This window comes from Adiantum capillus-veneris, chromosome 2 (assembly GCF_014529385.1).
Source record: "Adiantum capillus-veneris isolate H3 chromosome 2, ASM1452938v2, whole genome shotgun sequence".
Lineage (NCBI taxonomy): Eukaryota > Viridiplantae > Streptophyta > Polypodiopsida > Polypodiales > Pteridaceae > Adiantum > Adiantum capillus-veneris.
The window spans coordinates 21,465,619-21,482,887 of NC_140932.1; the positions used below are offsets into that span (position 1 = coordinate 21,465,619).

A 17,269-nucleotide genomic window follows, 5' to 3' on the forward strand; every position below is an offset into this window, starting at 1 on the left:
CAAGCTAACTCGGATACCATTTTTTGGAGCTCTCATTGTAAAAACACTTATTATTTTGATAAATTGGGAATATTGTAACTCCTATTTTTCGGATAAACTTTGTAATAGATGAGCCAAGGCTAGTATCAACCTGTCATTATCCATCTTTAGTTAGAGCTCCCAGATTATTAGTTTTGACCATAAAAAACCTTGGCTAAGGTATAAAAGCCAATTTTTGTAAGTTAATTTTAAGTTTTGGATAATGAAATACACAGCGCGAGCTAATGGCACTCTCTTCTCTCCTTCTCGCGCTTCCTACTCCCTCCCCAGTTATCACATTGCACTCGTGTTTGTTGCATTGTAACCGCAGGTAAGAGCTCTACGCATTGACGTAAAGACTTTACAATATTTCATAGCTTTTGGCGTCGCCGGTCTGTGGCCTAATTTCATCATAAGTAGGAATTTACACTTCAAAATCAGAAACTAAGCATAGACGGGGTATTGGGGCATCATTGCTAAGCATTTAGGTGCATTCTGGGTCGAAAACGACTAGGTCAAAAATCCATTGCTGTTAATAATCGCGATTTTTTCACTTGATCTAAAGTGGGATGTGAGACCATAAGCATGTGTGCTTAGGTCTTATAAACATTTCATAGAAGTTTCATTACGTTTGGATGTTATTTGATGCTGTAACGGATGTGATGTGTTTGCCGATGGAGCGATTGGCTTTTGGTAATTTCAATCACTTGAGTGTAGCTTGAGTTAGATGCGAGTTGTTTGTTGTTTTCCGAGAGATTGACAACCTCTTGTAGCCTCTGTGCACTAGTCGAGTCAGCTTCGTCCCATGGATTGACAATTTAATCATGGTTCTCGCTAAATCTGCAATAAGATAGGAGTGAGGTTAGACACCTGCACATTACCTCTCTCTTGAAATCATAGTTGTCCTCGACTATGAGGTAGAGAAGATAAATCCTAGTCATTAGTCCATGTTTCTTAGCGGGTCGAGGATCCCTTTTTACCCTACGACATCATTCCAAGATGGATGACTACTCTATTTGGTGCTTGAGAGATGTAGCTGCCGCCACAAGTATGTCTGCTCTTTAGTCCATATCATACTTCCAAAGTAGAGTGACAAGTTCTACTTGGTGTTTGGGAGACGTCATCACCACAAACATGATTCTAAGCATGCATATTATTTAAATTTGTGCACAGAACTAGTCTTATAAGACAAAATCATTTTTCATTTAAAATGTGTTTTCATATGCTTACTCTAGTGTAACATTGTAAGCATTGACAAGGTTCATATTATCCTTAAGCTAGGTTCTTTGCATCCATCTAGCATCTTTAAAAGAATAATTGTTAATCTTAATAAGATATCGTCAGATAATCTTACCGTTTGTTAATCATGTCGTAGGATGGACTCAGATTGAAGTAGTTGATCTCCGATTTTTGGAGGGTCTACAACTATTGCTTCTTTTGATGGCACTCCTTTGTAAGGCTTACATAGGCTCTGATGGAAAACATGGTGCATGAGCCAATGGTTGGGGCAACTTTAATTGATAAGCCATCTAGTTGATTGGCTTAAGAATTTAAAAAGGAACATAGTATCTTTTTGCTAGTTTAGCATAATGGCCCATAGGATTCTTACCCATAGTATGCCTTAGACAAGCCTTGAGAAACTTTAGCAAGACCTAATCATTTTACTTAAAGGCTAAGGCTCTTCTGTGCTTATTAGCAGCAGTCCTTTTTGCCTTTGCTTTGAGATGGATATAACCTATTTAATCTTTGGAAAAGATTCTTGTGTGTCTCGGCTATATTCATTAGTAGCGAAAATCTTCCCATGTACTTTAAGTTGTAAGGGACTTTTGGATCTTTCCTCTTTAACTTCAAAAGGTGCTTTCCCCATAGAAGCATGTACAATATCATTGTACGCATACTCTATAAGAGGTAGGTTTTTCTCTCATTGAGAACATTGATCTACTTCCATGACATAGGCTTTTAGTAGATCAAGAATCGTTAGATTAGTTATTTCACTTTGGTCATCCGTTTGTGGATTCTAGGCCAAAAAAATTTAATTAATCTACTTCCTAGATTCTCAAAGAGACCTTTCTAGAAGAAATTACTGGTCATTCTAGGATCTTTATCCGACACTATGGATGTTGGAAGGCCATGATGCTTGAAAATTTGAGATTTGAAGAGGGTTGCCATTTGATGTGCCCTTTTTGACAGGCATAGAGTGTGTTTTCTTGTTAAGCCTGTCGAGGACTGAAACAATCCAAGTTGCTTCCCTTGATCAAATTCAACTTTTGGTATACCACGCATTTTGAAACATACTCTTGTATGTTTACTTTTCATGGTAGACCAACAAAAATACATTTCTACTCCTTGAAGAGTAGATAATGGATTCCCTCTTTGCCCCGCATAAGGAGAAGTATGGGATTCATACATGACTTTCTAATTGTATGGGTGAGTAACACATAGCCTATTGCCGCTTGGAAGATAACCATCCTTTAAGGTGAATGGTTCTTTTTTCTTCCCTAATGCAAAGGCTGTAATTACATATTTAAAGTCTTGATTAGTAGCATACTCATCTATCATAAAAGATAGATCATTGTGAGTTGCTATAGACACCACATTTACCCTTGGTTGTTGTGAAAGTGTATCGACCACTTGATTGTGCTTGCCAACAATGTGAGATATATGAAATTTAAATTGCAAAAGAAAATTTTCCCACCTCATTTTTTTGTCGGAGGGCTTGGTTTGCGTCATGAAGTTATTGAGGCTTTGTGATCCATTCGTAGGATGAATGGAGTCCCCAAGAGATAGTGTTTCCACGTTTTTACGGCATATAGAATATCTCATAGCTCTTTTTTGTATTTGCCCAATACTCACATATCAAAGTTCAGTCTTTGACTCTCATATGCTATGGCATGCGCTTCTTGAAGCAAAATAGCTCCAAGGCAACTACCACAAGTATCACATTGGACCTCAAATGGCTTTGAGAGATCTAGTAGTGTGAGCACACTTTGAGAGATAAGATTCTCCTTAAGCTTCTTCAAAAGCTTCTTGCACTTTTGCAATCCCTGAATACTTAACGTTCTTTTTTTTTAAGTCATGTAATGGGCTTGCTATTAGCGAGAATTTTTTTGAAGCATCTATAGTATGCACACATACCTATGAAGCTTCATAGGTATGCACACATACCTATGAAGCTTCGTACATCCTATAGGTTCCTTGGATTAGGCCATCCTTTTGTTATCTCTAACTCTAGTGGATCCATACGGGTGCCATCTTTAGAGATAATGTGACCTAAATATTGAATCTCTTGTAGGAAAAATTCACTTTTTTATTAATGAAATGCTTATTCTCTCTCACAACTTGAAAGATTACCTCGAGGTGTCGCTTCTACTCTTCAAGAGAATTTGAATGGCCTCAAGATTTTTGTCCATCATGAGTTTGAATGCGTCTAAAGCATTTGTCAGGCCAAAACTTGTAGATTATCAAATAGATCTTCTATCCGCGGCACAGGAAATCTATTTTTGATAGTGATCTTATTTAGTGCTCTATAGTCGACACACATGTGATATGTGTCGTCTTTCTTTTGCACTAAAAGAAATGGTGAACAAAATGGAGAGGAGCTAGACCTCACCATCCCTTTTTTCACCAATTCATGCACTTGCCGCATGATCTCCTCTTGTTGAGCTTGTGAAACTTGATAAGGAGGCCAGTTAGGTAGTGAGCTTCCTGGTAGGAGCTCAATTGCATGGTCATCATCCCTCATTTTAGAGGTATTTCACTAGGGATGTCATCAATGAAAACATCTTGGGATCCATTTAGGAAATTAGACAACTCTAATTCCTCTTGATTCCCTTTATTGCAAGGATATGGTGTTCCCCAACTCATTAGCATGTATGTACATGCTCTCTTCCCTGTAGGTGAACTAGATTCTCCTTCCAGGGAACTTCATGTTGGAAGCCATGCAGTTAAACCATGGTGCCCCAACGATGACATTCTCATGTTTGAGAGGGGAGATGAAGAAATCCTTTTTGTCCACATAGCTTTTGGACATGAAGCCTTAATTCTCCAAGTAAGGGAGTAACTAAGATGTCTTGTCCCTTGATAGATTCATTGGCTTTCAATGCATCTCCCATCTTGTGGGCTTGTATACTTAGCTTGGTGTCCAAATTTGTGGATATGAAGTTGTGAGTTGAACCAGGGTCAAAAAAAATAAGGGCATCATGATCTTGCATCTTTCCCCAAGCATAGGAAAGGAGAAATCCTTGGCAATGAGCATCCTCTTTTGGAGCTTCAAACATAGAGGCTCTAGGAATCTCATTGCAAGCAATTCTCTTGGGGCAAGGATGATAACCATGGCCTTGCTCCCCACACTTAAAACATTTGTGGTCCTTAGGAAGAGATTCTAGCTCTTTAGGAGAGAGTTTATATTTACCTTTGTAAACTCCCTTCTCCTTGGACCGATTGCTGTTGTTGTTGGAATAGCCTTGGTAAGAATTTTGGGCATTGATTTTTCTCTTGGCATCACTTTTGTATTTATTTTCCATGGTCTTGACATTTTGTCTAGCCCCTTGTTGGAAATTGATGCGCGAAGCAACCATGGTGTGGTGGATTACTTTGGTGATAGAACCAAGCCATTGAGAGTTGACATACTCGGCCATCTCTTTGGGTAATCCCGCACAGAATTGTTGCTTTTGCACGACAAAGTCTATCTTTTGAAAGATAGTAGCCTTGAGATGTAAATCCCAAAACTTGTCCACATATTTTTTGATAGACTCATGAGAGAGAAGCCTCAAAGTCTACCATTCGGTGAACACTTTGTCCTTTGCATCGCTTGCAAGGAATTGTTTCATGATAAAAACACATAGAGTTTTCCATGTCTTTGGTGCTTTTCCATTGCCACAAAGGCTAGCCCACCATTGACGAGCCGATTTTTGGAAGTGCATAGCTACATGGTGTAGCTTGGAGGACTCCGTGAAGCCCTCGTCTCCAAAGGCCGCATCAAATTGTTGGATGAAGGCCAATACTTTGTCAGTAGCACCAAAGGTGCCATCATAGGTGAGAAAAGAGATACTCTTTCCTCCCTCTTTGAACTTCTTAAGCTTTTGTGAGCTTCGCCATGCAGGATAAGATTTGCGATGTCCTACCCTCTTGTATTCTCTAGGAGAATAACTATTGATTTTGTCGAAAGAGGACGAAGGTGAAGAATAAGGAGAAGAGGGTGACCTCTTTCTTGTCCTTTTCTTCCTTTGTTTCCTCTCTTCCCTTTTTGAAGTGACGAGGAGAAGGACTTTGGGTTAACCGTTTCCTCTTGGGAGGAGATGACGATTGTTTAGTCCACCTTCTTTGTGGAGCCACATAGTCGGAGGAATTTAAGGATTCATTAATTTATTGATCTTTGGAGTCCTCCTCTCGTATTGGAGAGAGTCTTCTTTTGGGGGTCTTATCTAGAGGCCTCCTAAGCTCTCTCTCCTCTTGGAGAGGAAACGAAACCCCATAAGCACGAAGTTGTTGAGTAACTTCAGCTTGCAAAGCAGGGTTACCCATAGCTTGTTGCAACCTAGTGACAAGATAATTAACAAACATGGGGGCATCATCATTAGCACCTCATGTGCAAAATCAAAATTATCAATGTTCATTCTACTTTCTTGGTTATTGTCAGCCATGTTAATTAAACTTATGTGTTTACGTAGTGTATGCTTTGGAAATTCAAAACCTTAGTTGCTACTCCTCTTAGCCTTTGAGAATAGGCACTTAAGTATCTACACCCACGGATCGAATTGGTCAATTATAGAGAGTAGTGGAGTGAGTCTAACATAGTGAATTTGCCAAGGGATAGCTCCTTTCGGACTTCTTATGGCTCAATAATGGTAAAGCAGGAAAGTCTAAAAAGACTCCATTATTAAGACCAAAAATCTCCCGAGGTGTGCACAATATCCCACATAGTGGGCTCAATAAAACCGATAATAGATCCCAGTCCCACTTACCCTAATATAATTAACAAAATCAACCATTAATAGGATACTTAAGGACCTCTCATCTTAAGCAAGAAAAGAGAAACCAAATGCTCTAATACCAATGTAATGGAAATAGCCTATGAACTTTGAGAGTAGCAGAATTAGGAAATTAGATAAAGCACTTTGTGAGATTACTTTGTGAGCATAGCGGGTAAAACTTAATTGATGGTAGCAACATAAGGTACTTAGCTAGCTTGGCATGACCAATACTTTGCAAGAGAGAGAGTTTAGAGAACATGACAATAGTTGAGGACCGAATTCATACGGAGCCGGTCCCCCCTCCAATAGGCATTTGTATTATAGTTTCTCCCATCAAGAGAGACTTGGTACAATACAATCGTTGTGTTCCTTGTGCCCTAGGTGATGCAATGAAGATGGAAAGCTTCATGCATCACAAACATAACATAAACTTTGTAGAAAGCATTAACTATCTCAAGCCTCAATCCCAAGTCCTCAAACACCTTCGAAGGTGGAGAGAGCTAGCGGGGAATGAGGGTAGGAAAGAGGAAGAAGAAACATTCCATAGGAGAAAGAAATAGTTCCTCACCTATCATCACTCTTCTTGCTAGCATACATAATAGCATAGAAATGAAGATGGAGAAGATGGCAAGATTAAGCACTGAAGCATGTCTCTTGGTTGGATTTGCATTCCATAGCCAAGAGTGTTCGTGTAGGCTCTCACTTCTCACAAGATTGGAGAAGGAGGTGGAGTTCCTCAACTTTGTGAGAATGAATCCACAAAATGAGTGTGTGTGTGTGTGTGTGTGTGTGTGTGTGTGTATACCCCCCCGGCATTCCCCTTGCTTTCTTGGGGCGAGTTCTAGACTTTTCACATGATTCAAGCTCATTGGACCCCTCTCCCCCTAGCCAATCACATGCAGCAGGCATTCAAGTACATGGGTAGTCTTTGGACAAGTGTCCTCCTTACCCCTTAGAGAGAGAGAGCTTGAAAATATCTAGATATTTGTTGGATAGAACTAGAAGCTTTGGACCCCTCTTTAGCCCAACCAATAGCATTCAAGTACACCATGTGGCTAAGCATAGGGAGAGTCTGACATGTGTCCCATGTGCCCCTTTAGAAAAGGGGCACATGGGACACTAGAAAATTTGGACCCCTCTTTAGCCCAACCAATAGCATTCAAGTACACCATGTGGCTAAGCATATGGAGAGTCTGACATGTGTCCCATGTGCCCTTTAGAAAAGGGGTGCCCTTTGGGTGAGTGGGAGGTTAAGTCAAAGATTCCCATAACTTTGGGGCTTTTTCCCTCCATTGTAGGGTCTCTTTTTGACTCAAGAACCTTACCCCCCATGCATGGGAAGCTTCCAAGCACCTTCCTCATTACGTATGAGAAGCACCTCAAGTACCTTAGTCATCAAGCAGGACAAGCACCTCAAGCACCTTAGTCATCAAGCACGACAAGCACCTCAAGCTTAGGTTGGATTCCCACCTCAAGCTCAACCCTAGCTTGCCTAAGGTCAAAGGACTTTTAACACTAACTATTGGAGGTCTTTAATGAAGCTAAACCCTAAGGTATTTTAAGCTCCATTATATGCACATTGCTCTTTGATAGACTACCTCCTTTTGGACCCGTATTGAGATACAACCATCCCTCCTTTTGGTCCCCTGTTGAGATAAGTTTAGAAGCACTTATTGCACATTGCTCTTTGGTAGACCATCTCCTTTTGGACCCCTATTGAGATGCAACCATCTCTCCTTTTGGTCCCCTGTTGAGATAGGTCTAGAAGCACATGTCTCTATTCTAACTCTTGTTCTCGTATATTCTCCCACATTAAATGATCAATTTAATATGAGAAAATCATTTGGGTTATTTAGGTATTAGATTTTATGAAAGGCCTTGCTCTTAAAGCCCCCAAAAATAGGCAATTAGATTTTTCCTTTGGCAGTTCTTCACATAAGTGCACACACCCAGTTATAGTAAAATAATTAGGGTGGGATAATGGTGCTCAAATGAAGATCTTGAGAACTCTATGGATTCATCTTACAGAGCTTTTTCCATGCATATAAAAATTAAAGAGGGATGGCCTTAAAATTTAAAAGTAATTAGATGAGAAAAATAGCAAAAACAATCACATGCACTCTAAATAAGGGGAATTTGATTCAATTGATTGGGGATCGAGGGAGGGAAAAATTCCAATCAATTTAGCTCAAGAGAGATTGCTAAATGTAACACTAAATGCACATGACACCTAAAACTTCCTTGATCAACTCCAATCAAACTATGGAGGGTAGTGACTCATTGGACCTCACTAAAAACATGCCCACACATAGAGGAATAGGGTGGCATGTAACTATCAATCACAATATGTAGCTCTAATATCGGGTGGCATGATTAGTGTAGCATTCATAATGAATAATTAGAGAGAGAATAATGTGACAATTCACAAAGTAGGAAACTAATAAGAATATTGTAATGAAATGATTAACAACACCAGGAAGTGCGTGCAATTTGTGGCCACTTAAGTAGTAGTGGTATATAGCTACGTCCACCTCTTAAGACTCACTATCTTTCCCAAGGATCAAGGGGTGCCTCTCAAAGACCAAGAGTGGCTCCACAAAATGGGGGTGACTAGGAATAGCTTTGGACTCTTGTGCAACTCATCGTGCCATGTGTGCTAGGCCATGTCCCCTCACATACTCACAAGATGACTAAAGTGCTGACTATACAAGAGGTATCACCCATAGAGGCTGGAGAGGTCTAGGCCAAACATCATAATCCCAGCATCTAATTGCCACGACATGGATGGGAAAGATATTGGAGTGAATAGGGTTACTCTCTAGGATGTAGGCATGTTTGATTTTCTACCAGTTGTATGAGCTAGTGTTCACTTGTAGATGCCAGTTATAGCGATACCGTAGTGTTTCTATTGGAGAATAGATGGACACATACCTTGCCTTGCCTTCTAAGGCACAAGATAGACGATATTCTTCTTCATATACCACTTATCATCTCCACAATTTTTCAATTTGACTATGAAATGAGAGGGGGTGAGAGAGAATATCACCTCTCTGGAGTAGCTGATAAGAGGGAGTGATGGATGATTTTTGTGGCTATGCCTAAACTATGTGCGGTAGTATTATTATTTCTATTCTGGTTTCATCGTTGTTTTGCTCACTTTATACTATTAGTAGTGCTATATAGTTTCTTGGTGGCCCCGAGTCGTAGGTATTTTGCCTAGATACCTCATGACACTAGTTCTCATCTACGAGCTTCGTTCCAATTTTTCCCATTATCTAGCTAGGAAGTGAGGCTTTGTAGGCTTAGTGCAACCAAAAATATTTCTAACAAGGTGAAGAATCATGATGGCCTCTTAAGAATATGTGATGCAAAAGTAGACCAGGGTTGTGTTTGTAAACTTTAATTTTCCACAACAAGTATTTTAAAAGGTTGTAGAGGGTATGAATTTTTCCTTTGAAACGTATTATATCAATACTAGGAATGTTTAGACCTAATAATACATGTTACACTAGAGTAATAATGTGACATTTTCATATTAAAACCAAAAGCTGAAAAAAAAACATCTTAGGTGTGAAGAATTTTTTTCATTTAAGGACAATTTTATAATTTTTTAGTTATAAAGTTTTTGTAAATGAAAAAAAAAATTACGATAAACAAGGTGAGGAGTCACAATGGCCTACTGAAAAGGAAGGGGGGGGGGGGGGATTTTACTTATCAATGTTGCACTTGTTGTTATAATATAAAATTGTATTGTCCATATACACACATAATTACAAACTAGCGGTTTCGAATCGACGTACCGATCGATCTGACCTCCACCCCTGTCTTCGACGACAGATCATGGATACAAAAAATGCACTTTCCCTTTGTACCTAGCTCCCCACACACAAATGCACACACATCTGCATAGAGGTGAAATATTCAACAAATAATGAGGTTAAAATTTGTGTAAATGTAGAAAGAAAACGCGTGTTTTTTATGACCTTAAAAATGAAAAAAGTAGAGTCACCCTTAATGTTACACTTGGATGTCTTGAGGTCTCACCATTTTTCCTAAGCTCGATAAAGAAGTAGTAGAATTCCATGTGTGTTACGATGGGCCCACTTAAACAACAAGGTGAAAAGATCACATTGGCATTCTAAAATAATTTTCTTTAAAGTAAAATAAACACAACAAAATAAAGATACCCTATCATAAATTAAAAAGTAGATTTAATAAACATAGATAATAATAAAATAATTTCTTTTAAGAGATCCCTAAATAAAAATATTCTTTCACAATTGAGATATTGGGATATCTCACATCATGGGATCAAACTTTTATGAATGCCCTCCGTAATGTCTTGTTCTTTAAGGACTTTTTTAGCAAGCCGATAATAAATTTTTTTAGCAGTCCGAACATTCCCGCCCGCTCATATACAAAGGTGTGCCTTCAAGCATCCCTCAGCCACAATCGAACTCATAACCCAGGTCACAAAGATTGAATGCTCAACGAACTGAGCTAGCTCCTATCGACGATCGATAATAATTTAATGTATTCATAAGAAAATGTAGATTTAATAAGCATAAGAAATAAGAAAACAATTTCATGAAATGTCCTTGAGAATGTCTTTAAATGAAAAGATTCTTTAGAAATCAAAATATTGCAATATTTCACATCATGGGATCAAACTTCCATAAATGTTTTGTTCTCTAAGGTTTCTTTAAGCTATCCAAATAAGCAAAGGCAAAAAAAAAAAAAAAAAACAAGACCTCTTGAGAGCTTTAAATAAAGGACCAAGTTACAATGATGGAAAGACTCAATTATAATTTAAAATGAAGATATGATATTTACAAAACTTTCCTTTTCAACATAAAAGTACACGTGTCCACCATCCATAACCTCTACTTCAATGGTTGAAAGATTGCACCATTTCCCCCCTCCCGCGGACTTCTTTAGGCCAAAATGTATGTTTTAATCAAAAGAAGTCATTAGATGTTTAAATTAAAGGACTCATTTACAAAAAATTAAACAAAGACAATAAAAGAAAGAAGTCAAGTGAGCATTGGGATTCTTCTTTCTAGTGGAAAGCTTGGAAATGGCCCAAGAATTGTCTTTTTTTAAAACTTCAAACCAAGGGTGTTTACTAAGGGTTAGTGCACGAGGCTAATTGGTTCGACCCCTTCAACAAAAAGTGGAAGTAGCAATGGTCGGAATCGATGGCTTGAAGTCATGAAGAACATTTGGAATCTAAAGTGGCCACAATTCATGAAGGTATTTATGTGGAAGGTGTTGTGGGGAACTCTTTTGACAAGTGTCAAGATTCAAGCACATGGTATCGGGTCTGATAGATGTTCAGGGTGCAATTTGGCTAGCGAAGACCTTGTTCATCTGTTCATAGAATGCTCGACAATTAGAGGCCTAACATGACAAATTTCCAAATGGATGCAAAGAACGTGGAAGATAGGATTCTTTAAGAAGGATATGTGCCTTGGTGGGAAACATTTTCAAAATCCTACGCTTCTAGCTTGTACTCAAATTGTCAGGTATTGTTTCTTCATGAATCTTTGGAAGGCCAAGAATTGTCGGGTTTTTGATAGTGATCTATTTGTGGCTAGATTCTCAGAGATAGTACATGAAAGTAAAGAGATAATATTTGTGGTAGGAGAAGGACAAAGCTCGGATGACTGGATCAGGGTGACTCTCGCCATCTGATCGAGCCATCCTGTGTAAAAATTAGTTAATAGTTTAGTACGTGGTATGGTTGGCTAGGCTCTGATGTAACGATCTGTCACTCAAGGCTTGGCATGAGCTTGAGGTGGATTTCTACATTTCTTGATGAAATTCTAATACAATTACTCACAATTGTGAGTTTTTTTAAAAAAAGAGGACCATTTACATTATAACAAGTGAAAGAATCACGGTGGCTTTCTAAAATAATTAAAACGTGATAAAATCATTAGGTTGAGTTTAAGTAGAATCGGTGTTCAAGAAAGGATTGCATTAGCTTAGCCTTGAGCCGGTTGAAAATGGAGACTACTTGGTTGCAAACCATGGTAAAGGGAAGAAAAAATGGTAAAATATGTGAGAAAATAGTTCAAAAACTCTGTAAATTTTAAATTTATGCTAGTATTTTCGGTTCACTTCTTTGTGGGAAGTAAACTCAGTCGACGGCTGCTTAATAAATGGACTTTCTTGAATATTGACTAGAATTAAGTTATAGAATGTAAGAAAAGTCAAGCCATGTGAGGCTGTGAAATGAAATGTGAAATTAAAAAAACTCATTAATATATATATGTGTGTTTGTGTATATCCATAGAATTTATTAGAATTATGCAAGTGAAGTTTCACTTTAACATTCTAAAACTATAGAATGCAAAAAAAGACATGTCACGATATGAAATGAAAGTGAAATAAACATTTAAAGTAAATCTCCATAGTACACTGAAAACAATGAAAGTCTCCCTAACCCAACACAACACTAAGGTTTCTTTTAGAAAGCAAAAAGAAGATATAATCTTTATAAAACTTTTCTTAAAGAAGAAAACAAGGAAGTCCGACGAAAACTCATTACAGTATAAAAAAGGATACAATCTTTATAAAACCTTTCTTTTCAACAAAAAAGGACATTTGTTCATCATCAACAATCTCTACATCAACGATCGAAAAATTGTACCATTTTTAAACCACAACGCTATGGCCTTATACACGCAAAAAAGAAGGACCTATTGCCAAAAGCATTTGGCAACTCGTTTTAAGAGGAGACTTTATCAAGCATCATGATATGTAGACCATTCCGACTACATAGCTCACATTTTCTAAGAAAAGTAGTGGGATTAGTTGATACACAAAAGAAAAGCAGTGGACTAGTTGATAGGAAAAAATAATCCTTTAGAAATGATTTGTGTATCCATTGGTTCTTCTCTTAGGAATGATTTATAGGGTCAAAAAGGTGGCTCTTTTTGGCATATCAAAAGATACTCTTAAGGAGTACAAATTTTTGAATGCCTTTTTGAGTGTTAAAATTTTCTATAGAGGGGCAGTCATCCGATATAATCACTCACGATTGTGAGTTTTGCCAAAAAAAACAAGGTAAAGATTTATGACAGCCTACAGAAGGAAGAGAGAGAGAGAGAGAGAGAGAGAGAGACTCCAACGAAGTGAGAGAGTGGGGGGCACTCCCATATGCACACATTAAAATCCAAAAATATTCAAATGCCACATGGAGAACATCCAACAATTCAATTCAATGATAGAGAAATTGCACCAAAAATCTTCGCTTTTCGTTATGCCCTTATGTATGAGGGTTATATTAATTGATCTCATGAAAACATAAAGCATATAAAATATTAGTGAAAGTTTATGGTTGATCTAATTCTTGTATAAATATATTAATAAAACAAATTACACAATAAAATGATGCATGTTGTTAAATGAAATAAATAGATAATATCTTTAGGATAGAAATGAATATTGAAACTGTCTAAACCTAATCCCTAATAATAATACATGCACTAAAGTAACAATGTGATATTTACATATCAAAACAAAAAGTTGAAAAAAATTATTAGTTGTGATTTTTTTCAAAAGCTAATCCCTAATAATAATACATGCACTAAAGTAATAAGGAGACATTTGCATATCAAAACCAAAAGCTGAAAAAAAATCTTAGTGGTAAAAAACTTCTTTCATTTAAAGACAATTCAAAGAAATCAATTGAACATTAAAAGAAAGGACCAAGTTGAAATGATGAAAAAACCCATATATATTATAAAACTATCTCACCTGACATGTGTCGTCAAACCATGATTCTTACTCAAGGGTCCAAAAAGTGCACCAATTCTTTATCCACTCTCCTATGGCCTTATGAAGGCCAAAAAAGCCCATAGGAAAAAGGAGTACCAATGCCTTAGTGTTTAGTTGTGTCTCTTTTATAGTTTTGGAGGTAAGATAATGATAGTTTAAAGGGGTGATTCTCTAAATCATTGTTAGGGTTGCATTTTGGGTGCAATTGTGGACTATTGGATAAGCATGCCAACAAACTTTCTTTTTTTACTATTTTTGGTGGACCTTTTGTCACATAGTGTTGACATGTTTGTAAGTCTCTCTTTAAAGAGAATCATTTAAAGAGAGAATCATTGAGTATTGTATCGATGAATCTTTCTAATCCTCTTTCAGCTTTTTTTTCCCTTGGTTTGTTACAATGCTTTCTTCTTTCAAGTGTTTTTCGTCATTATTTTTTATGATTTTATAATATATTATAATTTAAATAATTCATTGTTACACTTGATTTCAAAAAAAAGTAATAGTTTATTGCGATAACAAATGTTTTAAAATACTAGTGTCACTTTCTTGTTCTCTCTTACACAAAGAAACCTTTTATTATTAAGTTCCTTTCATGGCTTTATGTAAGCCATAGTGAGCTTTCACCTTGTTTAGTGCTTAACCTTGAAAACCAATGCTCGCTATGAACCCTTGCACTCGTTTCTTCAGCATCTCTCTCTCTCTTTCTCTCTCTCTCTCTCTCTCTCACTCAAATAAATATACATTTAAAGAATTTCATTGGTTCATGCTGGTCATTTATTGACGATATAAAAGGAGGCCACCTTAAATGATTTAATACATCTTAGATAGGGTTCAATAGGGAGGACGGCACTTAATAAAATCTCAATGGATGCCACACGTCCACACCTCATTTCCTTGGAGAACTATCATCCGCTTCGCTTTTCTCCTCCTCACCCCCTCCCCCACCGCGGAAGAGAAAATTGATGCCTCGACAAGCTACAATATGCATGCCAGATAAGAGCCAAGCTCACGCACAACCAATCAGAGACTTCGAATCACAACTACACCCACATGAGCGCCCTGCCCTTGCTACCATTGCCTCCACCTCTTGTGAACCCAAATGAATGCTAGCAAGCAATTTCAACAATTCTGTCGTCGGCTCTTCAAAACCCAACCCTATACTTCTTTACTTTGTAAGTGTGTCACTTGATTCAAAGACCTCATGTGACTTTCTTGTTTTGAAGTGCCAATTTGAGCCTTGACCTTGTTCAAATGGACTTGTTTGGCCAATAGATGACTAAAACAAAGGATTATTATGCTCTCGGAACAAGGTTTTTATTATTTAATTAAGCGAAGCTTACATCAAAGAATTGTAAACAACTTTCTCAATTGTGGAAAGCTCCAGGAATAGAAAGCCATCAAGCAAATTTACACTCTAGAAATTGCCCTTCTTCCTTGATATGTAGGCCATGTATGCCTCTTGATGTAACTTGCAAAAGTATTCACAAATGGCAATAGAAGAAGGATAAGTTTTAACGTCGTGGGAACAGACCCCAAACATCAATCCGACGAGTTTCGAACTCAAGACGTGCGACGCGAGAGAGCGAAAGAGGGGGGCGCTTTCAAGCAGCCACATTGATGGACATGAAGCCGCGCAGGTCCTGGGGCAGCAGACTATGGGGAAGAGGAGAAAAGCCCGCCACAGCGGAACCGCGATTCCAAATCATGTTCAGATAAGTGGACTGCGATGGGCGCAGCTGCAGTGTCGCGAAAATGGTGAACGACGCCCCTCTGATGACCGCCTGCCTGCTGATTATGGCCATGTCCACCGCGCCGCTCACCAGCCGCTGCCCCCCTTGCGCCGCCGGTGACAGCTTGAAAGGCAGCACATTAGTGCCATTGTGTGCTTGAAAGGCCACCAGCGCACTTGCCCCCACCATTCCCCAGCTTGAGGGGTTGATTCCCCACCCGACCCACCCTCCCGGCCTCCCTTGCCCAAAGAAGGCCACATCGAGTCTCCGTGTCACCCGGTTGTAGGTGTATGCGATGCTCGCACCTTGCGCTCCCAAGTCCTGGCATCGCTGATACACTCGTCGTCCCACAACTCTGATGCAAGCCTGCCCCTGGCCTATTTGTGTCATCACCATCATTACCATCAACAGCACAGCCGCCAATTCATGACAACCCATGCTCATACTCTTCGATGGCCCCATGCAGCTCTTCATTAGGGTCTCCCTGATAAGCTCTCTCCCTCAGTTTCCTGCTTTCAATGAATGATGATAATGGGTAGAGGCAGTAGTAGCACAATGAATAATGCATATAATGGCTTAAGAGTGTAATTAAGGCTGCTGAGAGCCTTGCATGCAAAGCAGAGATGGGGCTACAGGAGAGCCTGAAAGTGGGTGCTACAATATGATATGCTATTCTTCAAGAAGGAGAAGATGGATGTCTTGGAGAGTGGGAGAAGAATAACTTGCAAAGGACCCCTTCTAGCAACTCCCCCTGAATTTAGCCCTTTGCCTAAGAACCAGAGCTATTAAATAATTGACGAATTTTGGAAGCATGTACAGCTAAGAGGTTAAAGTTGAGAGGGAGGCCTAGGAATGTGTCATTATTTAAAGGGGATTGTATGAAGAGAAAGTGCCTTCATCTTCAGTAGGGCCAAGAGGAAGCCAGCTAGCATATTGTTGCTAGCTAATAACCATGCCAAATAATAGGCTAAGGCAAGAAAAGAACAAGAAGACGAAAGAAGAGTGAAAGTGGATCCCCATGTAATTAGAAGGAGAACTCAGAAGGAAGACGTTCCTGAATCCTACTCTACCTTCTTTACGGTACAAAAGTAAGAGATGCAAACACACGCGCTCTCCCCCCCAAAAAAGCACGTTTTGCCTTTTCTTTTGCTCTCATTGCACCCCTACAATCACACAACACAAACCTTTTGTCTTCAAGTACCCCCCCCCCCCCCCCCCCCCCCCCCCCCCAAAAAATCAATTTCATGATCCCGTTCCTTAGCAATTGGCGAGTTGCATGCGTGGAGGCTCACAATATAACGTTTCACATGCCCTTTGTGCACAGTGCATGTAGCAAAACTTGTGCTTAGAGGCTTCCTTTGGGAAGAGATTTCCAACCCAAGAGAGGTCAAGAATCTTCAGCATAGTGGAACGAAGGCGGGAAATAAATTATGCCGATGTGAAACCATATAATGTTTCATGTTCCGTATACCTTATGTTGCTTAGAAGAGCATGCCCACATTGCATCTCTCCATATCTCTCTCTCTCTCTCTCTCTCTCTCTCTCACACACACACACACATTCAAGATACGTTACGATAATCCATAGACATACTCATGTGAAATTCTACTCTTGTGAGTATGTTACCTCACTTGAGTCTATTTTATAAAGCCCTATTCGTTTCTTTCTTGTTTCCATCAGATTGGTTGAAGGTTTAGCAACCCACATCAACCTTTCTCAATCATGATATAAGACACCAAGTAAGAGGGGGCCTCCATGAGAGGA

The 17,269-nt window shown here is 38.9% G+C and overlaps 1 protein-coding gene across 1 annotated transcript; it reads right to left on the reverse strand.

Moving 5' to 3' along the window:
• Window positions 1–15,064: 15,064 nt before the first annotated feature.
• Window positions 15,065–16,274, reverse strand: LOC147462482 (cytochrome b561 and DOMON domain-containing protein At2g04850-like). Its single transcript, XM_086484121.1, has one exon. It carries the CDS (start codon window positions 15,977–15,979, stop codon window positions 15,377–15,379), a length of 603 nt encoding a protein of 200 aa, XP_086340247.1. The 5' UTR covers window positions 15,980–16,274; the 3' UTR covers window positions 15,065–15,376.
• Between the last annotated feature and the right edge of the window lie 995 nt (window positions 16,275–17,269).